The following is a 27,827-nucleotide window of genomic DNA, read 5'->3' on the forward strand; positions in this document are numbered from 1 at the left end:
GTAACCGGTTACCCATTCACATCATGAATGATCTCTTACAGGATTCTGACTGCTGTGACTGCCTACCTGTGAAGTGGTGAGAAAACAGGCATGGCTGTTAACGTGGTATTACTTTCACAGAATGCCGAATTACAGCACAAGCAAAAGAAATATACAAAATATACACAATGCCCTCTAAACCTATTTCCTCACATCTAAGATAGAACTTACACCACCCTTTGTTTCCCATAAGCTTTGATGACTAGAATATGAAAGGCATATTAAACCAAATTATCCAGTGTATCCTCCTTCCCACTCCAGTCCCCAGATCAGACTAAACAGGTGAAATATCTTTCAGAAAAAAAGTATACAAAAGGCACCTAACCTTTTAAACAGTATATAAGAATAAGGGAGGAATACCAGATGTAAGTATGCAACACCCATATCTGAAGTTTAAAAAAAAATCTAATCACATGAACAGCAAGATACATGCTTCACCTTGATTCTGCTGACAGCTTCCTGAGCCTGCATCATTCGCACATTCTTGGAAGGAGTTTTGTCAGAAAGGAGCTGAGTGGAGCCAAGGTAATTGGCAGCAAAAATAATTCCATCAATTAAATCTTCAGGATCACAGGGTCCAGGAACTATAACACAGAAAACAAATTGCTGAGCAAAATTACGTAGCATGGAGAGAAACACTATTTAGCCTGCATCTGATGGCTATAAATGCTGCTCTGACCTACTTAGGTTTAGCATGATGGCAGGACAACCAACACTTTCAGTTAAGGCCCCCATTAAAAAAACATTGAGAAAAGTGCTTTCAACATCTCTACAGCAGAAATCACAATTGCTAATCCAACCTGCATCTCCCAATAGTTTGCTCCATGAGGCAAAGTTAACACTAAACCACAATAAACTCAATTAATTTAAATTCTTACAAAAAAGACCAAGCATTTTCATTTTTCTCTCTGTTCTTCCAATATTCTTGTGTCTCTCAGATAGTCATATCATTTAGCTAGAGTCTAAAATAAAAAGGAAACTAGGGGCATAAGTCAGTAATAATCATTAGCACCTCTCTTATTCAAATACTGACCATAGTTGGAATGAAATCTCCTCAGAGCATTTTATAAGCATGATTTTTCCCCCCAGTGTGGAGTTAAAAGCTGTCACGTCATATTGAAGAGTGTATAGATTTATGCCAGACTTACTCACAAATGTCATACAGGGGACTGTTCTCTTTAGTAGGTATCATTTCAATTTAGACAAACTCTCTTTGCTATAGACTCTGATGTTAAATGTGCAAAGTAAGGGATTTATGCTGCTTGGGCTTATATATATATATATATATATATATATATATATATATATATATATATATATATATATATATATATATATATATATATATATTATACACACACACACACACACCCCATTGACTTGGTCCTGCAAGTTACCAATACACCTCAACTCCCTCTAGTGTAACTACAAGCTTATGATGCTGCACAGAAGCACTTAATCATTTACAGGATGAGTTACTATTAATGTTCCCTCTAATTATTTCCATAAATGTGTGGAATAAATTTGTATTGTGCACTGAAGCATGTGCACCACCACTAGAAACAAAAAAAATCTAGCTGGGGGTGTTCTGCTAATCAGCTGGGCAGCATCTGAATTTCTCCTGAATGGCTGCAGAAGAGCCTAGCTTACAGGGAACACTGGTCCCTATAATATCTATATGAACACTGTTTTTTCAGGCTGATCACTTTACAACGGAAGCAATATTCTTCCCTTGGATATTTCATCTAAAAGGACCTGGATTTTTTCATTAAAGGTTTAAGCTCTAATGATAGTCTAGAAGGCAATTCACATAACACACTACATTATCAGAGTGCAAGAAAGAAATATCTGGATTCAAATGTAACTAAAAATATACACAGCATTACTCTCATGAGAATTAATTTTTTGTAAACTTAACTTTATATTGTCATAAAATTTAAAATAGTGACATTTTATTTTTCTTATGAATACGAAAAAAACCTACTCTCAGGACCTAAAGTATCAACCTCAAAGACTGAATCATCTCTCTGAAATTCTGAAAAAAATGTATTTCTATTGTACAGCTTTTAAATACATCACAATGGAAAACAATCCAAAGAATCCCAAGAGAGAAAGCTGATATTGACTTCAACTCTCATCTTTATAAAAATCAAAAGACCAACTGCAAGAGTTTTAGGTAGCAAAATTATCTTAGAATTTCCCGGCTTGTTCTATGTTATCATTTCCTTTATATTATTTATGTTTTAGGGCATGCAGCTGAATATTTATGTGTACACACAAAATACACAAGTATGCATGTGGTTATGTTAATTCTAGTGATGGGTGAACCTCATAATATATATAATTGTTAAAAACATTATTTACCCACAGAACATGGATAATGGATGGTCCCTGCCACCACCACAGCACTGCCAATAAAGCTCAACACAGATGTTTTTTATTTTATTTTAGAGCCAAAAGGGACCATTATGATCATCCAGACTGACCTCCATTCTTTGTCATAAAAGGGTAGTTCAGCGTCCATGCACCATCCAGTGCAACATGAATTCCAAGAAAGCTGCTATGGATAGTGAAAATTCCAGTAGTGCCTTATGTGATATTGTCACCCATTCCTTAGGAACTGGGCTGGGAACACTAACAAAACATTACAAAATAAAAAATAATTAAGCTTTTTTAACTTCTGAAAAATAGTTCTGGGGTTTGGTTCAAGTTCTGAATTGGTTCATATTTGATCTAAACAAGTTCACCCAGCCCTAGTTAAACATTTACCTTCACAGTACATAGACGTCTTGTGTTTTTACTTGTACAAAATAATTCTGTTATAACAAGTACAGCGTTACACATTGAATGTTATATAGCTTACCTTCAACATAGGTTGGGAATGAAGCCAAACTTTTTCGGGACTGTAATTAAGACAAACAGGATTTCAAACAGAACAAAGCATGCTCAAAAATGCATTAAAAATCCTTCCATGCAAAAAAGAGAAAAAACAATAAAACCCGAAAACACAGTAACAAGTAATTAGTCAAGGACAGCTGACAACTTATTAAAGGGGAAAAAAAAGAAATGTTCTCAAAATATTAGCAATTAAGGAATTATTATGCTGGAATATAGTTTATATAATTATTATTTTTATCAATTAGGCAGTTTCATCCTGAGTCTGATACTAGACAGCACATTTTTGAGTGCCAGAAGTACTGATCCATATAGGAATAACAGGAATACATCATATTTCAAAGAACTTGAATGCCAAATTTAAAAAAATCCAGGAATATTTTTAAAAGATTTGCAATATTATCATAACTCTAGACTGGGGTGGGAACCTAAAGCCTGGGAGCTGGATGCAACTGATTTTTCTGTGGGTCAGTGGCCCCTGACTAAAAAAGATGCTACACTCCTGCTCCAGATCAAAAATTTATATACAGACTCAACCTGTAAAAAAAAAGGTATTATTAGAGTTATGCTAGATTAAACACCCACATCACAAATAAAAAACATATTATTTAGACACTGAAAATTGTGAGCTCTGGATTTATCCTTTGATTGTTGGTATCTGGCAAGGAAACTGATGGGTCTCAGCTTAAAGACATGTAAAAGATGGGACTGACTAATGGAAAATCATCAAGCTGGCATTTGCAGGGAGATTGACTAGATGAAATAACAGAACCTTTCCATTTATAACGTCTACAAAAAAGCCCAGTGAAAGACGACATACATCTAACTGGCTCTCACTGCAGTAATACTCATCATTTAGTTACTCTTAGAAATAAGCCTATATGAAGAAATTTGTTAAAGGCAATTTGCATGTCAAAGTATAGAGGATAATATGGAGCACTGCAACATATGCCGCTATTAGATATGTGTGTGACAAAGAATTCTGGAGAAGCCAAGGATTACAAAATGTTGATGTGCCTAACCCTAATCCCACAATGAAGCAGATAGGCATTCATTCCATTGATTTCTCAACATAATTATGCTAGTGGAAAATCAGTGAGAGTTCTGAATGAAGCCCAGTCTCTCATATGAGGGGCAAGTGCTTTTGAATGTTCAATTACAGTACACAGTAAATCTGTTATCCCTTTTTATGCTGAGCAACTTCCCAGGTATTAGATGTTTGTAAAAATGTAAACCAACCACGCAGGCAGGCAGGCAGGCAGGCAGGCAGGCAGTTGTACCTAAGTGGCAAGAAGGAGGACTAAATGTCCCAGTAAATCCTCTCCATTTTCATGGATTGTCAGAGTAACCATATTGTACAACTTATTACATGGGGCTGGTAATAAAAATAAACTGCTGGTGGCAGAAGAAAGGTTCATCAGGGCATGACATAAGGATATCAGGAAAAACTTAAAAAACAACAAACCGTCTAGTAATAGAGATGTAGCCGTGTTAGTCTGGTCTTGCTGAAATAAAAGACAGGACTATGCAGCACTTTAAAGTCTGGCCCACGAAAGCTCATCACCTAATAAACCATCTTGTTACTCTTTGAGCTTTTGTGGACCCAAAGTGGGTCGCGCCCATGAAAGCTCATGATACCATCTCCATGTTTTGTTAGTCTTTAAAGTGCTACTAGACTATTTGTTGTTTTTTAAGTTTTTCCTATTACAGACTAACTTGGCTACCCCTTTGAAGATAAGAGCATCCTTGAAATACTTGCTTTCTTCTTCTTCTATGAGATAAAGACAACAGAAGACAAAGTCATCACTGAATAATGGCCTCCTGCTGCCAAATACATATAAGGAAAATTAAGTGTTGGGAAACAGTTGCTGTCAAAGCAGTAGAGGCTGCCCTGAGACCATCCTGCCTATTACAATGACTATTTTTATTAAACCCACGATTGATGTTGATTTTGATAACTGATCTGATTGCCTGTCAGAATGCAACCTGTCAAGTTATTGTGTACTGCACTGACAGCAAAGAGAACAGACCAATTGTTTTTCAGAAAACAACAAGCTTATACACAAGTACAATTTTAAAGTTTACACTTTTTAAATAAACAGACTCAAGGAATGTCTGTCTGAAGTTTTACTTATTTAGTTTTAACTTTAATCAGTTAATGGTAGTCCATCATTAGGGAATTTGATTGATCTGCAGAGTTTCCTTTTGGGATAAGACTGAGTACATGAATATCAAATTTAACATCTAACATTTATTAGTTGCAATAATATTTAATTTAAAAAAGACGTTTAATTCTAGTACTTTTATTTAGGAATCTTTTGGCACTAGAATTAACACAAGGCAACAGATGTCACAGAAATATTTACCTTTAAATCCTGGTAAAGTTTGTTAGATTAATCTTTTTGTTTGTTCAAAAAAAACATAAGATATCTTTAAAAATAAGGTTTTGTTCAGACAATCGTTTCCCATAATCAAATAAGTTTACTATTACTTTTGTTATTTTTAAAGAGATGTGCAGAAGACGACAATGCTAATTTAAAAAAAAAATCGTGAGAAATGATTCCTGCAACATATTCTACTATGAAATATGGTTTATTACCACTGTTACTGTATGAAATCAAATGCTAAAATGGGCTTTATTTCACTAATACTTGGACTATGACTAATGATGGCTAATAACTGTTGGCAGTCAATAGTGGATTGCATGAAATTATGAAATCTGTACTTTAATGAAAACCAAAGGCTATGAGCAACGAGGAATATAGATCAAAGCTTATATACACAAGTGCTGCTCATACAGTTCCCCAGGCATAATATGCAAAGACTAAACGCACACGATAAAATTTCCACATTTTCACAGTTGTCCCATTAACACAAAGCGAAATATTCAGAGTTTGCAAAGTTAATCATGTGCATAAGTCTTCACAAGATAGAGGCACTGGCCTGTTTGCTTTTTCCCCTTTTGAGGATCCAATGTCAGGAACCTCTGGATTCTATTTCCAATTTTGTCATTAAATCACTGCCTGAATTTCGGCTAATCACTAATTCTAAATCCCTGCTGATAAATCAGGGAGCAACGCTAATATGCAAGAGTGCTGTATTCATATTTATTTATTTTGGCAGACCTATCATTCTAAGACCATGTTACATTTACAAGCTTGTAGAGGCACAGCTGTACCAATACAGCTGTTGTGCTGTAAGGCAATACATATGGCCACGTTATGCTAACAGGAAAGCTCCCTTGTCAACATAATTATGATGGATAGGAGGAATGCTGCCTAGCACTCGGTGACTAAAGGGTTAAAATCGGGTATTTAGGTGGTGTTGACAGGGAGCCAAGAAAGCCAATGGGAAAGATTATTGAAATTTAAATTGAATAGATACACCTGCCTGCTGTTCCATTGTGTGAGTTTTAAGCTAGGAGCTGGGGGAAATAAAATGAATTAATCCAGGCAGCACTATCATGCCTACAAGGAATACTGGGCATGGAAATGGACTGGACCTTGAAGTATGGATCATGAGTAAATAGGAAAAACGTATATTTAGTTGCGATCAGGTTATTTTCTTTGTTTTGTTTGGTTAAACTTCTCTGTGCTAAGTCCATGTGTCTCTCCCCCCACTTCACTATATCTAAGCTGTTCCCAGAGATATTATGTTTCTCTGTGTTTTACTTTGTTTTTACTCAGTTACTCTATCACGCTTAGCAACTAAGGGTGTATCTACGCAGCAAGTCTTAACTCGAAGTAAGCGACGCAAATTGAGCTACGTCAACTGCATAGTTTCTTTCAAAATAGCTTTTCTAAATTGGGAGAGTCTACACAGCACTTATTTCAAAATAGAGCACACTCCTTCTGACGTCCCTTATTCCTCATACAATGAGGGTGACAGAAGTCAGAGTAAGAAGTCCTCCAGCTTGGAAAAAAACCAAATTTGTCATTATTTCGAAATTACTGCCTGCTATGTAGATGCAGACTAAGTTATTTCAAAATAACGCTAGTTATTTTAAAATAATGTTGCTGTGCAGAGGTACCCTTAGTATGTTTTATTAAGTATATCTTTTAGTTTTGTTAATAAAAATCACCCTTTTAAGGTGATGATTTGCCCTGGAAAATAGCCCTGGGAAATAGCCAGGGGTCTGTGTATGCATGCCTAAGACTAAGAGGTCAGCTATCAGAGATTGCAGTTTGTTTTCTGTTTTAGGGATGTGAAGGACTAGTCAACAGGCTAGTCGACTAGTTGCTCCCCCACCCTTGCTGCCTCTATCAGACAGAGGCAGCAAGGGGCAGGGATGAGGAGGGGGTATTCAAAGCGGAAGTGTCGCTTGAAACCTGGGGCCAGACTCTGGGCTTCACGCAGTGCTGCCACTTGGAAACGCTGTGTGCAGAATGGGGCCAGTGCTGCATGTGGCATTTCAAAGCGGCAGCTCTGCATGGAGCCCGGGATCAGCTGGGGGCTCCCCTGCTGACCCCAGGCTCCATGCAGTGCTGCTTTGAAATGCTGTGGGAAGCCCGGTGTCAGGCTGCACGCAGCATTTCAAAGTGACAGCACTGTGTGGAACCTGGGATCACTCCCCAGCTGATCGACTATTCAATTAGTCAATACTTAACATCCTTATTCTGTTTTTCTCATGCTCTCTGGTGGTAAAAGAGCTTGTGGGGGGAGGAGGTTTCTCCTCTGGAAGAAGTTTAAGTGCTTCTACCTGAGTTTCAGAAGAACGGGTTTTGTTTTTACACTTGATGGTGGCAGCTACCTCCCAAGGGCAAGAAATCTGTGACCTTGGAGACTTTTTTTTGTAAGCCAAAGCCTTTAGAGGCAAGGTATTTAAGGTCTTTTGCAGGCCCCCACCTTCTGCATTCACATTGCCAGAGTTGGGAACAGCCTCGACAACAGTAAAAACAGCTCAGTGAGCGACAGAAGCATCTCCTGCCAACACAATGCTGCACACACAAGCACTTATACTGGCAAAACTAATGTTGCTTACAGTGTCAAAAATTTTGCTGATACAAGTACTAGGGTAGATAAGGCCTAAGACATGTAGCCTCCTTTGTGGAAAGACATTCTGCAAAGAGTGGGAAAAGAAAAATGCTGTCTCCTTTTCTGCAATTCAGAGGGGATACTGGCTGCTCTTAAATAAATCAACTCTCCTCAGGATGTTACACAAATATTACTGCAGGAAAAAAAAGCCAACCGAAATACTGTTGTGAAATTAAGGTTTCATTCAGAGAGAAGGAGGAAGCACGTAAAACGAACTTTTGCCAGTTTTTGTCCTCACCCCCCATCTATGAGAAGGAAGAAGATGATATAAAAATTCATGAGTAGTAAGAGGAACAGAACTGTCTCTCTTAAAAAGATTGCACTCTACCTCTTTATTAGTGGAGGGTTCTGCTGTGCCACAAACATCTTGGTGATGTTGCCTACTAGATGATTCAGCACCACGGGGCGAAGAGGAATCAGGAGATGGAGACTAGACACGGTAAGAAAAATAACATTAAATAAAAAACAGAGTGACCACTATAGAAAACTCACTCTATTTTAGTTGGAACTAAGAATAAGGATTACAAAGCAGCCAAACATTATGTACGTTGTTACAACCCATGTTTCCCGAGCTAATGAACATGCGAAACTTCTAGTATTTCATCATTTTTATTTCAGTTACATGTTTGTGAAAAGAATTAAATGTATTGTCTGTCCATAAACTAACGCAGTTGAAAATTTAATAAAATGAAATCCAGAGAAAAGTAATATTCACCAAAAATCACATAATGAAAACATAGTTTTGAGAGTTGAAGGGGAGAGAAAATGATGAGATTTAGCATGAACATTTGTGACTTTCATTTGACTTTTCTTGCCAGCCACTCAATTAAGTTGCAATTACAATACCTCTCCCCACACAAGCAGTGTATAAATACAATTATCTTATTCTTTTATTTAAGGTTGCAAACACTTCAGCCTAATATTCTGGAAAAAAACAAGAGAAAAATAGTAGAGTCAAGATGAAAATTGTTACGAGAAAGATGAGTGAAAAAACACTGAGGGCCTGATCAGAATGTGGGGGTGCAACTTTAGTAAGGTGAACCGAACTGACACACAGCAAACAAGAGTGCTTTAATCTGCCCCTTTAAGGCTATGTCTAGACTGCAGGAATTTGTCAGCAGAGGTAATGGAAATGAAGTGTTCATTAGCATTTCTCGCGCTGTCATTTGCATAGTCTCTTCCGATCCTTTTTGCGGAAGAGGTTTTTGCGCAAAAAAAAAAAAGCAGTGTAGATGGAGCCATTTGTGCAAAAAAAAAAAAAAAAACCTTTTACACAAGATCCTGTATACCTCAGCATAAAGGATTTTGCGCAAAAGGTTTTTTTTTGTGCAAAATGGCCCCGTCTACACTGCTTTTTCTTGCGCAAAAACCTCTTCCACAAAAAGGATTGGAAGAGACTATGCAAATGACAGCGCAAGAAATACTAATGAGCGCTTCATTTGCATCGCCTCTGTTGACAAATTCCTGTTGTCTAGACGTAGCCTAAGAAGAATGTGTACCTACAATTTCTCAAGAGTAAATTCCAGAAAGGCTGGTCTAAAGTGAACAGAAGCAGGTTGCCGTGGTTCCGTCTAACCATTTTACAATTGCCTTAAGCAATTAAATAAAATAATAATTTCTGTTTATTGTTTGTACTGCGGTAGCACCTAAAAGTCCCATTCACAAACTAGGACCCCAGAGTGCTAGACAATAAGCAAACACAGAAAGTGTCCCTGCCCCAAAATGTTACCTCGGTATGTGTAGTATTCTTACAAGTTTTCTGGGTTTTTTTTCTTCCAAACTATGGATCCCACCTTAACGGAGAAACTGTCTCATGGACCACCTTCCCTCCGAAAGATTAATCACAAAGACTTCTTGCTCTTATGTGATGCCCATGTGCCAACCAAAGTAATATTAGGTAACCAGTTCTTGTATTTAATTCTTTTCAATGTGATTCAGGTGAAGGGAACAGCAAAGAGAACCATTATGATATAATCAACCAGATTTCTGCAGACTATGGTTTGGGAACCCTTATCCTACCTACCAGGGAGTAAGTAACAGGGAGCATTGCTAATACCGAGGAAGTCATACCCAATTATCCAAGGCAAAACTGAAAAGGATTTTAGGATAACTACTATACTAGAAATACAAAGGATGGAATCAAGGGGATTGATTACAATGGAATTATATAAATTATAAATGAGCACCAGTGTTCCCTCTAATTTTTTCCATCATGTATAGAATACATTTTATGTTAACCAAGGCACGTGCAGTTCTTTACCACCAGTAAAACCTAACCTCATACTGCTGCCTATGGGAGGCTCTGGGCACTTTACTAATCAGCTGGGCAGCATCTGAATCTCTCCTGGGGTGGCTGCCCAAGTGCTTAGCTTACAGGGAACACCGGTGAGCCCATAATTTGACCCATAGAGCCCCGATATCAAAATCACCTTCAGATATTCTTACAAAATAAGTTTTCAGAGGTACAATAGTCTAGGTAAGATTTTCCCCCTACAGTTATGCAAGTCAGGTTCTGAGAAAACATTGGAATCCTACACAGTCCCCTCTAACACACACGTGTGGATCCTTATGTAACTTTATCAGTCCATTCAAAGTTTGCCATCCACAGCGGCAACACCAGATATTTAACTGCTAGTTTCTTGGCTTAAAAAGAAAAAGAAAAAGACACCACGCTTGCTACTTGCTTCTTCTTTGGGCCAACCAATGTCATTACATTGTGAAATGGCTCTGCTCTGATTTGGGACAGTTGCATTTCTGACCCACACATCTCTTTTCACTGGAGTCCTCATTTCAGAGGTACTGTTGGATACTGCAGAGCAACCTGAATTGATTCCTTCACCCTCCAAATGAGATGAAACTTGGTTTCAAGGTATATGTCTAAAAAGCGATAGGTTCTTACTATATTTCTTGTTTTCAAATTAGCTTTAAGGACAAATCAAGGCACTCGTGCAGATCCTTGGCTACATGGTTTAACCACCCTCCTTCCTTCCCCCCCCCCCACCCCTCATGCTCTTCCCCATCTCTGTAATAAGAGGACAGAGTTAAGAGGTTCTACCGAATACCTTGGTATAAAAAAACAGCTTCTACAATTTTCCCTTAATAAAGTAACTGCTAACTAAAACTTCACTTCATTAAGATCTTCACTAGGCAGGGATGAGATGGCATTTACCAAAGGACCAGGCTGAATCATGGTTTTCACCATCCCATGAAAAACTAGATAGTCCCACTTTCAAGGCATTTTCTATTTTTAAAATCATTTCATTAAGGCACACCACATTGCACGTGGCTTTAGTTACATATTCAAATTATGGTCACATAAGGCAGTAGTTTCACAGATTTGTATCTGTACAACTCTAAATCGAAATAAAACTTCAATGGGCATACTGCTTATATATGCAATTAAAATACTGAACACTGGTATGTCTGTGTATGTTTTGGTTGGATATTTTCTCAAAGACGGTATGCATTTCATGAATAATTTTGTTTTTTAATAGGATATAAAAAGGGAATTATTAGACTGTGTGAAAATGACAATTTGTTGTTGTAGGCTTGAAGCATTCAGCAACCAGAAGCAGGCAGAGCTACAGACTATAAACCTACCTCCTATTGGCTATGTAGTATTTTGTAGAAGACGACCAACTTTGGGGATTGACCAGGCCTATTCCTCAGATCTGAATGGATGTAACCAAAGTTTGGAAAGGTTCATTCTATGCTCGCCAGCTGGGCACTGATGCAATTCCCCCCCCCCCCAGTTGCCTGTTTTAACTCAGTTTAAATCAGCATTTACCAGCATCCTGTTCTAAATTAGTTTTTCCGTGGAAACAGCCAAGATTGGTGATAAGTGAGCTAGCAGTCCCTGGGTCCACGTCCAGTAGATCTTGCTCGAGCAAGATGACTGTAGATTAGAAACTTTAATTTTATTCTTCATCAATCTATCTCTTTTTTTGGAGGTGTGTGTGGAGGGGGGGAGGGGGGGTAAAAGTGTGGACCCGGAAGGCGGGAGACAGAGATTAAGAACAGAGGCAGAGTGTTTGTAAAAATGGCACCTAGAGCTGTGGAAGATACTTGAGCCTTCAGGCTAATGTACCCCAATTTTATGCAACTTTGCTACCATATTTTTTTGGGGGAAGCTTCCACTCCCCAAGAAAGCTCCCCAGCACTGAGATAAGTTACATGGGGAGAAAATTATATAGTTAAGAGCCATACTGTAAGTCAAGAAATACAAAACTTACAGTGTCACTAGCAACTTTAACTCAGCTGTGTTGTTTTTCCATTCCTATTTTTCTAGTTAAACATGACTGTTTCTGTTTTTTAAGTGTTAAAACAACATAACAGGTGTGCAATGCTATCAAGCTAACAATGATGCTAGTGGGTGTTTTGTGTCAGGAAATAATGTAGGATTGAATTTTAAAACAAACAAAACAAAACAAAACATATTGAGCACTGAATGTTGTCCCCAAAATATTTATTTAAAATACTGTCAAGTTCACTTCTCAACTAAAAACAAATAAGCCTCATTGTTAGTGTGTCCACCACATTTAAGAGGTCATATGTTTTTAAAAACATTGTGTTGTTGATCCAGTAGTTATCAGCATTAGAAATCTGTATGATTGAACACATAATAAACTACACATATCTAAAAAGTATTGGAATTATTAACCTATTAAAGGTCATATAAATGCTGTGTCTGCATTTTTGCTGCAAGATTTTTTTCTAAGATGATGACTAAGTCTGACTGAATACACTGAAGAAATTTATAACAGAACAGACAGCATGCAATATACAGCTTGCTCTACTGTGCAATATTAGCAACCCCAAAATAGTTCCTATTCTGAAGTGAAGGAAAATTCAGGCTAGAGGGATTCCCACATTTGGTCTATTTAGCATCCCAAAGCAAAAGGTACAATGTACATTACAGAGTGCAGCTTACAATATACAAGTAATTCATACGGTAGGACCAAAAAAAGAAATTCAATAAGAAATAGCAGAAAGGGCAGTTTGTTCAGCTTCTTCAAAACTGTATTTTTTATACAATTTCATTTTAAAAGAATGTCTGTTCACATTGCTCTTATAACTCTTAAGCTAGTTAAACCAAATCTAAACTCTGGCAAGAGAAACTATACTGTACATGTATGTATACACTGATTTACTGTACCAATGAAAATGTTAATTAGAATTGTGAATGGCTGCACAAAAGGGAGAAATATTGTTAAAAAAAAGTAGCAGCATCCTGACTTCTCTTCCTTCCTTTTCCACCTACCTGTCTTTTAGAGTATTCCGCCTGGTACAACCAGAAATTCTCCATTTCGCTTTTGGTGTTGTTCAGCTGTAACTAACACATCCTCCACTAACAAGCTGGGAATAGGTTAATGCTTCACTGTTATTTTGTGCTTGGATTTAATAATGAAATTGGTAATAGGAGATGCGACAGGACTCCATTGTGTCACACCTATCCAGATTAACCAGCTATGTAACTGAATATCCTGTGAAGACATACATCAGGAAGAGTGGAGCTTCCTTTGTCACAGCAAGCTGTTCTTGTTTTAGCAAAATGGTGATGTTTATTCATTCGTAGCAGCAGTATATCTAGAGATTGCATAAACAGCTTATTATCACTATGACACATTTAGATTTAGGGGGGAAATAGACAAATACTTAATCCAAGCAAAATTCAGTGGTGCCACTAGAATTAAGAAAAACAATTGTTTTTTGTTTGTTTGTTTTTGTAACAGACTAACTTGTCTACTCCCTGAAGCACTAGAATCAAGGGTCAAATGTCAAATTCTTCAAAGGGGTTAGAGGAAACCTGCTAGACCTCAGCTTGCATTTTCTTTCCACTTAATTGGGCCTTTGACTCTCTAAAAACCTCACTCACCTCTGCTACATTGCCTCTGATCCTTAAATTAATTATCTCTCACCACCACCTCCTGAACAAAACCCTAAAGATATACACCACAGTACAAATCAACAATGGAAAATTAGACACCACTCTCTACAGAAAACCCACCGACTCATACAGTTACCTACATGCATCCAGCTCCCATCCAGAACACACCACACGATCCATTGTCTATAGCCAAGCCCTTCGATACAACCGCATCTGCTCTAATCCCACTGACAGAGACCAGAAGCTTCAGGATCTCTACCAAGCATTTATAAACCTCAACTACCCACCCAGAGAAATAAAAAAGCAAATTGAAAGAGCCAGACGAATACCTAGAAACCATCTACTTCAAGACAGACCCAAGAAAACCAACAATAGAACACCACTTGTCATCACCTACAACCCCCAACTTAAACCTGTCCAACACATCAATAAACTACAGCCTATACTGGAACAGGATACCATACTCCAAGAGGCTTTGGGAGACAGACCCATAGTCTCCTATAGACAACCACCTAACCTCAAGATGATTCTTACCAACAACCACAGGACATACCACACTAATACCAACCCTGGTACCTTCCCTTGCAATAAACCCCATTGCCAGCTTTGTCCACATATTCATTCTGCTGATACCATTATTGGACCTAACCAAGTGAGTTATAAGATCAAGAACACATATTCCTACACATCCAGAAATATAATCTAATGCTATCATGTGCCGAAAGTGTCCGTCTGCTATGTACATTGGACAAACATCTCAGACACTTTGCCAAAGGATTAATGCCCACAAAACAGATATCAGACAAGATCACAAAGAAAAAACAGTTTCTTGCCATTCTGCTACAAAGACCTTTTACATCTGCACTTGAAAGAGAATCCTCTGAACTGTCATTCATGTTAAAATTCGACACTCTCCAAAAAGGAATGAACAAACACTTGAACTATCTCACCCATTACCAAGATAGCTTCCCCAGTTATTACCTCTAATACCATTAACTCACAAACGTCCTACTCTCCCCACCTCTAATATCATCAATTCACAGACACTTACCTTCCTTCCCCCCCCCCCCCCGCATCCCCTTCCTGTTCTGCAATGTTATTTGTCCTTTTCATATTTGTTCATTTTTTTAATTGTACTCTTTGGTATATATGGTTGTGACTATTTTCTTCCACTATTTGATCTGAGGAAGTGGGTCTGGCCCACGAAAGCTCATCATCTAATAAACCATTTTGTTAGTCTTTAAAGTGCTACATTGTCCTGCATTTTGCTAAAGATATATATCTTCCTCAGAGGGGTAACCGCATGATCTTATTATTATAACCTTTATTTTTCCTCAACTGCTCCCTCATCTGTCTGCTATAATGTATGAAAATTAGATTGTAAGAGCTCTGGGGGAAGAACTTTTTCTCTTATTTGTTCTGTAAAGCACCTAGTACAGTTAAGTGCTATACAGCTCCTTTTGCGGAAAAACTTGCCAGCTGTCTACACTGGCAGCTTGAATTTCCGCAAGAACACTGACAATCTCATGTAAGAAATCAGTGCTTCTTGCGGAAATACTATGCTGCTCCCGTTCGGGCAAAAGTCCTTTTGCGCAAAAGCTTTTGCGCAAAAGGGCCAGTGTAGACAGCTCAGATTTGTTTTGCGCAAAAAAGCCCCGATCGCGAAAATGGCGATCGGGGCTTTTTTGTGCAAAAGCGTGTCTAGATTGGCCACGGATGCTTTTGCACAAAAGTGCTTTTGCAGAAAAGCATCCATGCCAATCTAGACACTCTTTTCCGCAAATGCTTTTAACGGAAAACTTTTCCGTTAAAAGCATTTGCGGAAAATCATGCCAGTCTAGATGTAGCCAAATGGTACAAAAAGCAGTGTTAACTTACTTTTGTTGTGCACTCTCTAACATTTTACAATATAAACTTAAGAAAACAACAAACAGTCTGATAGCACTTTAAAGACTAACAAAACATGTAGATGTTTTCTCTTTAAAGTGCTACCAAACTATTGTTTTCTTAAGTTTATCCTGAACAGACTAACTCAGCTACCCCCTGAAGCTTCATTTTACAGTATACAATTTATGCCAAATCATTGAGTGATATCATAATTTTTTAAAAAAAGTTGATTTTACAGTGAGAAAAGTGTAGTTTTTCACTCCTCTTCTAGCTAATCAAAGAGATTTTGCTTAAACTTTCCCAAAACAACAAAAAATCCTTTTTGGGAAGGCAATAACCATGTAAATCTTGAAAGATTATTCCCCAAATGTGTATACTTTGGAAACTTACAAATATGTGGAATATGGGGATTATTGTGGAAAGTAGTAGTCAGACAGCAGACACTCACTATAACAGATTCCCTTCTCCCTGCAATACGATCAGAGCAGCTCAGTCTAATGCTGTGATCTGGTCAAACATGAGTCTTTTTGCAGCCTACCAATGAGGGGTCAGTTAATCTCCAATCTGATCGGGAACCCTGTCCATTAAAACCTACACTAAGACCATTAATTCATTTCGCTAAGATACAGCTGCTAGATGGTAAAAACTAGATGGAAACCTATAGGTGAAAACGCCACTCATCCTCAGAATGCATTTTAGATGGTTCTGTTTTGCTATGTTAAGGGAACGATATTGTTAAAGGGCAGCTAAGACAAGAACACTAAAACTGGAGGAGATCTTGCTCCTTGTCATGGCCTCAGGGCTGGAAGACCTCTCACTCCCCTCTGTGGCTTTTGAGCCATGGCAGCAGGATAAGGATGTAATAGTGTAGTCGAGTAACCGATTAACCAATAAGCAAAAGCATATAGGTTAATGCTATAGACTACACGCATTCTCCCACCCCCAATGGTAAATTTCTTAGGAGGCTGGCCAGCAGACGGGCCCAGTCCTGGCTCAAGTCAGATCCGGGACCTACCTCTGCTGTAGCTCTGCATTTGAAGTGTTTGAGTTCACACAGGTTCTCGGAGCTCAGCCCTGCTTCTGGACAGGCAGCTGGTTTGCGAGGGGAGCTGTTTTTTAAACTGGCTCCCTTTGCGGACCCACTTCCACCTGGCACCCCGCACTACTGCTTCTGATACAGAGGCAGCAGTGCAGAGTGGCAGGGGGCTTTTTCGGAGGGGGCCGGAGCACACTGGCTGCCAGCTCCCCCCTACCCCCCGGACTATAGAATAATCGAATAGCTAATAAGAATTCATGAGGGTAATAGACTACTCAATTAACCGATATTTAACATCCCTACAGTGGGAAAGAAATTCTCCAGTCTTGGGGCTGTAGTGGGGGGAGGGAAGAGTGAACGGAGGTGTAAGGTCAGTGGCAGGGGTGATATGAGGCGGGACCATGGACAAAACAGCAGCAGGGGACGGGAAGAGGGGAAGGTGGGAGACGGAGTGGAATGCGAACAGGACCATAGGTGGAAGGGATGGGTCAGGGCTAAAGTTCTTGCTCCATGGCTCCTCCTTTTGGCCTAGGGTTCCAGGAGATATTAATCTGCCTGTGAAAAAGAGTTCTTGTTCAGAGTTCTATAACATGCACGGGTTACAGTAATGTATAGGTTACAGTAATTCACACCTATAAGGATTTCTTTGCTAGAAACAAAGGCTAGAATCTTTCCTTTAAAAATTGAATCTCAGATTCTACAGAATCTGTGCATGCTCAGCAAATCAATAAATACCTTAAGTGGTCAGACCTGGCCAGCAAACTGAATGCTTCACACCAAAAGCTGGCATTGCAGAATTCCTGAAAATGGGCTCAATTCTGGCTCTTTTTCTCTCCCATGATGTGAGATTTTTTCCTCCACTCAACATATATAACCTGAGTTAACTTGTATTTGAATTTCAACTGCAGTATATCACGTGTCAATCTAAAGCAAATACTGCAGTTCTTGTCCATGTTTTCAGAAGCCTTTCTTCATAACTGTAATCACCACGGGCAGTGCTCCAGTTTACAATGGAGAAGAATCATCCTTTATCTTTCCATAATTTATTAAAAAACACAATAAAACACAAAATGATTCACAGACTCCTGAATCAAATATTCACCATAATTTAAATATCCTGACCTGGTCTAGTGAGTGTTTGTCTTCCAACACTGTAATTGATTAACATCTCCCTTTTTCCTACATGGTTGATGAATCAGCATAAAGCCTTCTTTCCTTGCAATTAAAATGTTCATGGTTATTGGGCTTGCTGTATAATTTTAAGACTTTATAATATATAGATGCCACTCATTAAAGATTTGACCTCTAAAATCTATTCCAAAAAGCAGCTTTAAAGACTTTGTTGGGGGGGGGGGGAAGCACCAACAATATCACATCCATATAACTAGACACTTTTCCCTCTTTCTTTCAAAGTTCAACCAGTACCTGAAACCCGCTTGAATTATTTAAAATAGACTTCTCAATTTCCTCATTAATAATAAATTAGGCCTGCTGTGGAAAAATTGAAACATGCTCATCTCTGTGAAACAGCTCCAGTATCAGTGCTACCAGATCTCATGAATGCAGATTTTGGACACCAATGATTGTGAGGTCTGAGAAACTGAAGGTGTAGAATCACAACAGCCAAAAATGTTTGTGCATCAACAATCCTTGGGTTGCTGATCTACAATGCACTACAAATACGTGACTCAATTGCGAGAGAGAAATCCCCTCTCTCTAGAGCTGAACATGAGGGTCTCACTCAGACACCAGTCACTCCAATAATTTGTTATTTGCTTGTTCCCCAAACAGAGCAACTCACTCAGCTGTCAGATACTTCCTGGAGCTTTGAAATGGGAGGGGCACATGCCTGCAGGGCACAGAGATCACAAAACACTGAACACAGCCATCAGGATAGACATTGTGGGATACTGGTGGAAGCCAGTTCTCTTGACAAAAATCTAAAAACAGCAGCATCCACACTGGCTCTGGCTCTTTGTTCTCAATAAAGGGAGGGGAAAAGACAAAAGTCTCTCACAGGGGTTGAATTTTTTTCTCCAAAACTGGGTGTTTTCCCCAACAAAAGTTGCATTGAAATATAAACATTCTCACTGTTTTGATGCCAAAAGGCAGTTTTTGGTAACAAAATGTGCCAGTGTTGACAAAGCCCTCGAGAAACCTAACTCTGATGCTCCATGGTTTCTCCTTACAGTTACTTGGTGTTGCAGTTGCACTACGCAAGTTCTAGAAGGAAAAGGAACAGAGCTCTACCTAACAACCATACATGGCTATACATTCTAAAGAAAATTTAAGGAGTTCTGCTAACAGAAGCAAGGAAGATACTGTAATCACACCACCACCTGTGCAGATACTAGGGAAATCCTAATGCACATCTTTTATGGTCTAAAACCAAAGGTTGTGTGCATGCATTCGTGAAAGTTTAGCTTACTGTACTTAAATTTAATGGAGCCAAATTCTGTGAAAGCACACAAGTTAATGAGATTGCATAGGGTGTATATCAGCACAGATATTGTCTCACTCCCTTTTAAATGGAATCTTGGGCATTTTTTTAAATTCCCTGCTTATAGGTTTACATTTCAAGTTTGAAATAAAAAAAAAATCTTTTTCCTCCTTTCTACATCACATGATCTTAATAGCTACTAACTGTACTTCTACTAACTACACTGTACATAAAAGCTGTATTGCTGCCATTTTATTCTGTTTTTCATATACCAGTAAAGCATTTGTTTTAGGGTAAATACATATGAATGACTGAAAGGAATTAGCTACCAGATTTAATCCTGAATATCGTGAAGACAAAGCACACCCATCCGTAAGTGGTCCTTCCTTTAAGTGTCTCATTTATCCGCTCCTTTATCCTTTCCATTAGCCCACATAATCTCCATCTCTCTTCCCAACTGCTGGCTAGTTGAAACCCAGTCTAAGCACCCCAACATGAGTCAGTCTCTTATCATTACTGCTGAACCTTTTTACTTTATCCTCTACACAAAAGCCTCCAATCTCAACACTGTCATGTAAATGCTCAACACTGCAGCGTGATATTTATTTTACCTTTGAAAAAAATCCTGCTATATTTAATACTGATACCTGTAGATCCTTCTGCAGTCTCCATGGCTTTATCACCTCTCAGAGAACTGCTTGCTAAGGGAATCCAAGTCTATTGTTCTAATCCTAAGGTTTGGTCACTATTTGGTTAGCAGCACCAAATGATTGCAAACATTTTCCAAGAAAGAGTAATATGGGAAAACAGATCATTTGCAGAACATACCTGAAGAGAATATAATGTTAATGTAATAAAAGGTCTGATTCGCTGGAGTGCTGATTTTGGTAAAAATTATGAGATTTTCAGTACTTCTGAAAAATCAGTAAGTAAAACAGCACCTTCATTAATCAAATCCCTGCTTAGTTATAGATGAAATTGAGTTACATTTCTGAAACATTTCAGTTATATTGAAAAGCCCCTAATTTTTCCAAAATATCGTTTGTCTGAAAAAAATTGATGTCCTGATAAATGGGGTTCTATAGTATTATTATTATAAAAACTGATCCCTTGTGATCACTTAGTGAAGGCAATCTTATTTTGTTCAGCAACCTGCTACGCCGTTCAACGCACCCTCTGTTCAAGAAGATGGATTTACTCGGACTACTGTATCTGTGCCAAGTGATACCTGAGTAAAGCATTACAAACAATGCAAAAATCAGCAATAATTGATGCTGAAAAAAAATCCAACCCACATTCTCTTCTTTTCAAGTGGGATGCATTTTTTTCAATCTGCCACAGGATTTTTACCGTTGTTAGTTTGATTCACGCTTTTCTGCTTTTCAGAATTTAGGTTGCCTGCACGCCTATCAACATCTAGTTGTCATATGAGCTTTGGCTATTATCAGCATCATTTATTATTTGTGTTGCAGCAGCACCAAGAGACACCAATTAGGATCAGGGCCCCATTGTTCTAAAGGACATACAAACAGAACGCAAAAGATGGTCCCTGTCCAAAAAAGCTCACAGTCTAACATATTATAATATCAGTTAAGGACTTATGGAAACACCTGCTTTCATCACTATGCAAGTGCGCCACATTAGGATCCACAAGTGCAACTTCCGTGGTCCGGTTCTGCAAAGTGTGGAAGTTACTCATGAGAAATGCAGTCAAAAGGGAGCATGGCAAGCACAGCACTCACTAGGAAGAACTCAGACCCTTTCAGGATCCTTACAACCTGATAAGCTTGCTGCCATCATGGGTACTTTAGGATACTGAACCTAAAGCCATTAGGAACCAACGAATATTTTGTGCGACTGCTATCATGGCAGAACAAGACCACACAGAAAATGTTGTCCGAAAGCTGCAATGAGGTGATACTAATATGTTCTATATTTGGATGATGGAAGTGAAATAATGATGATATTTTGATGAATGAACTCCCATCATAAAAAATAAACTACAATTTTACAACACGTGAGTCATCTTAGTTCTATGTATCCAGATACCACATTTCTAGGGTAATATGCCCATTGATGGTTAATGACACATTCTATAAAGTATAACGAGCTTGAATTTTAGAGGTGCTGAGCATGCACAGATCCCAATGCTGTGTTACAGGCAGTCCCCGGGTTACGTACAAGATAGGGACTATAGGTTTGTTCTTAAGTTGAATTTGTATATAAGTCGGAACTGGCTCCAGATTCAGCTGCTGCCACTGAAACTGACCAGGGGCTGACTACAGGAAGCCGGAGGCAGAGTTGCTCCGCCCCCAGCTTCCTGGAACCAGCCTGATCAGTTTGAATAGCTGCTGAATCTGGAGCCTGGGACAGAACAGCTGGGGTGCTGCCCGGTAGGTTCCCACAGGACCAACCCGGCAGCACCCCAGCTGCTCTACCCGAGGCGTCCCGCAACAAAAGCCTGGTCGGGGGGGGGGGGGGCGCACTAGCTGCGCCCCCTCCCCCCCCAGCAGACCAGGGAGACCCGAGCAAAGCCGCCCAGGCGGCGGGACCCCAGCCGCCTGGGCGGCTTTGCTCCCGGGCAAAGGAGCAAAGCCGCCCAGGCAGCGGCTTTGCTCAGGTGTCCCTGGTCTGCTGGGGGGGTCCAGTGGCTTTGCTGGACCCCCCCAGCAGACCAGGGAGACCGGGAAAAGCTTTTCTCGCCCCGGAGGACACGGGTGGCAACCCGCCGCCCGTGAGCTCCGGGGCGAGAAAAGCCCCGTTCGTAAGCGCGGATCCGACTTTAGTCGGATCCGCTTAAGTCGGGGACTGCCTGTACGTATAAGAAATAGATATGTAGATATAGGTTTAAAAGAGTTTCCAATGGCTATATATGCAAACCATGCATATTAAACTAGAAGACACTTATTAAACAGGGATGTTAACAGAATGATGTTTAATGCTTTAGCTGCAAAATCCCGCTTCTACATCTTTCCTTAAACAAGCAGTCCCAGAGAAGGCAATAAGAGCACGAGCAGATGTAAGCTTGCCGATATTTGACTCTATTTTGGGATAGTATAAATGAATTATTGCAATTCATCGTCTCTGTTACACAGGGTTAACATTGCGTGATGAGACATGATCTAATTCACAATTCACTTACAAGTTTCTGGATTTCTGATGGTCTTTCAAGAAAGAAAAACAATATAAAAGTTACTTATCTTGGCCAGATCACATCCCTTTTCATATTTCAAACTCCATGCGCTATACTACAGTAAACCTGGTAGCATATAAGACCATTAATATTTAGTTTTTATTTAAACTGGTATTGCTAGAAGTTTGAACTAGGGATGTTAAAAGATGTTTAATAAGGTAATTGTGTAACCACTAAAAATCTTAGTGGTTACATGCTGAGGGCTCTGCAGTACAAAGCTCAAATAAGCTTCATACTGCAGAGCCCGCAGCGAAGTCTCCCAGGCGTGGGGCCACCAATAGGGATGTTAAAATGCATTTAATTAAGTAATCGTGCAACCACTGACATTTTCAGCAGGTACATGGTTTCACATGAGCTGGTGTGCATACCCCGTGCTTACGGGTTTCCACCTGCCCTCTATATTAGCATTAACAGATAGGGGTGGGGGGGCAGCCGGGTAAGCTGGCTTTCCTTGCATACCGGGAGTCCTCATGTAACCGGGCATGTTAACTCATGAGCCCAAGTTCATCCGTTAACCATGTACAGGGTTACACTTTCACATCTCTAGCCACCAGCCCCAGCAAAGCCACCTCCCTGGAAGTGGGGTAGGGTTTAACCAATAGCATTAACTGATGAGCATCAATGTATTAGTTAATAGGTTAAACTCGAACATCCCTAATTTGAACTATACATAGTATATCACCAAAGGAAGCAGACACCAATAAAATACTCCATAAGAATTAAAGAGAATTGTTACACACATTTTGGGTCACACTCATCCATGGGACAAGTTAGCTGACATTAAATGAATTACTTAAGGGATGATTTGATCTACTGCCCCTATACATTTTAATATGATTAAAAGTTGCTTCCAAAACTATTAAAGAAATACTGTAAACCATAAATTTAACATATACAATTAACTGTACATGGCAAAGAGAATAGGCTGAACAGTTCTGGACTGATTCTGAATCAAGTTAGGTCTGCTGTCTAAATATAAAGTAGTTCAAAAACTGTAATAGATTGTACACTATAAGAAATAACTAACAACATCAGGTTCACACATGAAGGTGAGATTCCCCTTTACAATTAAACTAACAGTGTTGTAAATTTGCATTGTCTTGTAGTTGGCAAGCCCATAACTGATGGGAGCCTGGAGAACCTGATCACCCAAGTAAAACTGGTTGATAGCTGTTCTCATCAACCAGTTAGTTAAGGGATATTGGAAAAAAAACGTTTTATCGCTTGTTTCTGCAAGATAGCAATCAAACCTTGCATGGCAAATTCACCTGTGGTGTAACTCTTTTGATGTCAGTGGAATTTCACGAGGGGTTAACATGGCCCACTGATAATACATAGCTCCAATGCTTCTGCATCCTTTAGAAAACAGAATTAAAATGGGTAAAGCTCTAAATATTTAACAGGAACAGATTGAGCCATACAAGCATAGTGTACTTTACCAGGAGTGAGAGAGAATGCATGCATGTGTGCATCTACATGAAAGAGACAGACATACAAATGTTGTTATGTGTTCCTCATGCCTTTACTTGTAGCAAGTAAGCCAATAGCTTTATGTACTTACATCTCCATCTAGTGGCCTCTGATCATCACAATCCCTGGTTGGGCTGATGTCCTGTCTCATCACCCAGATGGGTTCTTTTGGTTCATCTGGGGTATAAGGGGAACGAATGGTCCTTGTCTTCACTTCCTCAATAGCCTCTTTAATATCTTTAATGGCCAGAGATATTGCATCCCTTTTTTCCTTGCTGTATCTCTGCACTGACTCTCCTGAGTTGGCGGTGGGCCTGGAGCCAGTTGGGAGCTGACCGTTGCTCTCAAGTGTCCCCCTACTGGGAGTATGGGCACATTCCAAGTTCTGCTCTGCTTCTGGCATATCTTCAGCCAGCTTGTCTAGGCTCTGAGAACTCATACTCTGTTTCACCTCAGCCACAATCTGATCAATGTCTTCCTCTTGTTCATAACTGTCCATCCTTGGATAGGGAGCAAATTCTGCCTCCTTCTCGGGGCTGTCAGACTCTCCATCGGACCGTTCATCATAGTGGTGAAGGCGGGCACCCAGAGCTTCCTTGCGATAGTTGTCAGCTTCCTCCCTCTCCTGCTCGTAGAGTCGTAGACCCTCCCTGACATCCAGGTCAGGTGCATCTCCTATTTCCTCATACACATGCTCCTGCAGTCCATAGTCGGCGTAAGGCTCAGCATATTGTTCATCTTCCCCTCGATGGAAGAGCCCATGAGTGTAAACATAACCCGAGTAGGCAGCATTCATAGCTTCCTCATGTTCAATGGAATGAAAGTGTAAGTGGTTAGGGAGAGTTCGGGCATGAGTGGCCTCCGCATGCTCAGCTTCAGCATTTTCCGTATACTCTTCAGACTCAGGCCTATACTGCACTGCATAGGCACTCTCGTCCTCGTTTTCCTGGACTCGGTCTGTGTCATAGCCATACTCTGCTGTGGCTATGACATCCCCTTCAGCAGTATCAGTGTGATTGTGGAAGCCACTCTCAGTACTGGCCGACCGAGCTAGCATCCCCTCCTCCTCCTGCCCAGACTGGCCTTGGCTGCCACTGGCATGTCTCGGGTAATGAGTGGCATATTGCTGCTGCTCCTCCTCCACCTCAGAGTGCTCCAGGTCAGCCTCCACAGACTCGTTCACCTCTCCGTTTGCTGGCTCGTCATTCACCTCCCCCTGAGGTGGCCCGTCCAAATGATTCATGGCAAGGTCTGAAATGTAGGCTACTTATTCTATGGACATTTTGTCTACTGAGGCTGAAAAGAAAGAGAAAAATAAAGCTGATTATAAAGTACCATGGTGATTACAAGGTCATATGATTTGATAAATAATGTTGTGGCAACAAAAGGCATCTCCTCTTCCCCAGTTAGTGGTGTAAGTAGGGTGGTCCAGTCCGCCATTCTCATAAGATATTTATAACCAATCTCTGTGCCAGAAGACAGAGGAGAAGCAAAACATGGGGCCACTAGGTAGCCCCAAGTGCTGCTGCTGCAGTTCTGGAGAGCCCTGTTGTTTTAGAAGTTCCCTGAGCAGCAGGAAGAGCACAGACACTCCCCTCCCAGCCTTAAGGTAATGTAGGATGGATAATGGAACGAGAGGGGAAGAAAGTGTGGGTCTCTGGGCTGGAGTCATGTGCCCCCTCTTTAGCTGGTACAGCATATTAGTAAGAAATAAATTCTACTTGCTGTACCATCCACAGTAGACACATATATAGCCTTCTTGGCTCTAGAGTCGGTGGATGGTAATCACGTAGATGGTCTACATCAGAATCAGACACTTGAAGTGTCACTCATGAACCTAGGGGAACTGTAGAGTTTACATTTTTGTAGACATATTTTATGAGAAAGAATTTAATTTCAGATACAGCAAGGTAAAATTTAATTAATTCTAGTTATTGCCCTGTAGTTGCATTAGTGCACGTCTTCAGTATCTGAAAGCATAATCTCACTCCTCAAATGCAAAAATGGGACATTTTCTGTTTTTATTACAAGCAGCAACTAAATATATCTTTTGTGTTCTTATACACAAGCAAATTATATCATTTTTCAAGGAGTGTGTGGTGAATGGGAAGAGGAGTAGCGGTAGTTCGAACTAGGAAGCCTAGTTCGAACTACCGAGTTCGTGCCGCATGTAGCCACGCGGCACGGGGTTCGAACGAGCGGGGATTTAAAAATGGCGGCGCCCCGCTTATGCAAATGAAGCCCGGGAAATTCAAATCCCGGGCTTCATTTGCAATTGCGGTATGCCTACATTACCCTCCTAGTTCAAACTAGCGGGGTAGTGTAGACATACCCTAGTTTACTCTTGGGACCTAGTCCTAATTGTCTTACCTGTAAGGGTTAAAAGTACAGATAGTGGGTCCTAGAGAGTCCCCAGGAATGCTAGGGAAGCATGAAGTAGGTTGGCAGGAGGCTAAGAGAGGCAACAGAAGCAGTGTGTGGGTTTTTGAATTGGAAGCAGAGACTTTTCTGTTCCTGCAGTTGTGTAACTAGAGCTGAGCTGGAAGGACATAAATTAAGCCAGAAAGCCAAGCATGGAGTATCCAGTGACACCCGTGCCAAGGGAAGGATTAAATCTTGCAACAACAGATATGTTAGAAGAACAGGGAATGTTTAGTCAGACACAATCAGGTTATTTTCTTTTATTTTTGGGTTTGTTGGACTTCTCAGTGCTGAATACCCCCTTACACTGTAACTTGTTAAACAGAATCCCAGGAATTCTCTGTGTTTCATCTTTTTTATTTTTTAGTTGCTTTGTAACATCTAGCAACCAATTAATGTTTTACCAAGTGTTTTCTCTGTTTTGTTAATAAAAACCAGCCTTTTAAGTCCACAATCTGATTCCTATGTCTTAGAGGATGAGAGGTTCTGTATGTACCTGCCTAAGACTACAAAGCTGAACTACTAAGAGAAATTAAGTTTTCAAGCTCTCTCCAGGGGGAAGAGTTAGAGCTTGAAGGTACACCACAGGAAGGAATTCCCAAGTGTGCCTTCCTGACATGGATTTTCAATGGGATTTTTGTATTTGGGAGGTGGTAGCCGTTAGGGGTGCAATAGTGTAACAGTTTAAACAGTTAACTGATCAGCATGAGCTTATTGGTTACTGTAATGGTTACATGCTGGCTCCTCGCTCCCAGGAAGCTGGCTGCCACTCCATGCTGCTGGCCTTCCTTGTTATTTTTTGCAGATACCAACTAACACAGCTACCCCTCTGATACAAGCAGAGCCCAGCGAGTCAAAGCAAATGGAGAATGTGGCAACGTAAACAACACAAGGATTCTGCTATACCGAAGCACTTTCATCTCAGTGTATTTTCTAAAATAAGGAGTCCTCTTGATGAAGTCCATAACCACGAGGATTCTTGCCATATGAAGCAATGCATCACATTTTCATTTCACTGAATGTGTGTGTTTGGCACAAAAATAATCAAATAATTACTAGAGAGGCCTGCAAATTAAAAACAAACAAATATTGCAGGGAAGGAGAGGAAGGGGGGAGCTCAGAAAGCAACCTGAGGATGGACTTCTTCCTTTCCCTGTACTGTTGGGTTTAGCGGATTCAGAAAAGTGTCATTTTCACCTCTGTCTCAGCTAGGCTGAATACTGCCAAGTGTTTTGAAATTCATCATCTTAGGAATAAGGATGTCTCAAGTATTTCAACAGTCGAACCATGTAGTCAGTACTAGAATATAATTTTATCTTGTGGTTTATTATGAATGACAAGGGAGAAAAGGTGCTGATAAGTCAGAACATTTGTACTTTGAAGATACTATAAATATAAGTCAGATGCTAATAAAAACATTTCACACATATATAATGCAGAACGTGTGTCAAATGTCATGAAACTGGTGCATGTGTCTCAAAGTGGAAACTAAAAAGATAAGGCACCCAAAAGAATAAGCCATTTG

General features: G+C 39.8%; 1 protein-coding gene across 8 annotated transcripts in view; it reads right to left on the minus strand.

Annotated features, from left to right (window-relative positions):
- APBA1 (amyloid beta precursor protein binding family A member 1) overlaps nt 1–27,827 on the minus strand; it is a 146,612-nt gene that overhangs the window by 34,408 nt on the left and 84,377 nt on the right. For all 8 annotated transcript variants that reach the window (XR_016349862.1, XM_075931690.2, XM_075931686.2 and 5 more), the window contains 4 exons: nt 23,973–25,177; nt 8,297–8,398; nt 2,903–2,942; nt 478–623 (listed from right to left, as the gene is read on the minus strand). Coding sequence is in view for 7 of the 8 variants with exons in the window: in XM_075931690.2 (XP_075787805.1) it covers nt 478–623; nt 2,903–2,942; nt 8,297–8,398; nt 23,973–25,124 (1,440 nt within the window). In the remaining variant the exon portion in view is untranslated. The remainder of the gene's footprint in view (nt 1–477; nt 624–2,902; nt 2,943–8,296; nt 8,399–23,972; nt 25,178–27,827) is intronic.

This window comes from Pelodiscus sinensis, chromosome 6, assembly GCF_052426305.1.
Source record: "Pelodiscus sinensis isolate ZL-2025 chromosome 6, ASM5242630v1, whole genome shotgun sequence".
NCBI classification, from domain to species: Eukaryota; Metazoa; Chordata; order Testudines; family Trionychidae; genus Pelodiscus; species Pelodiscus sinensis.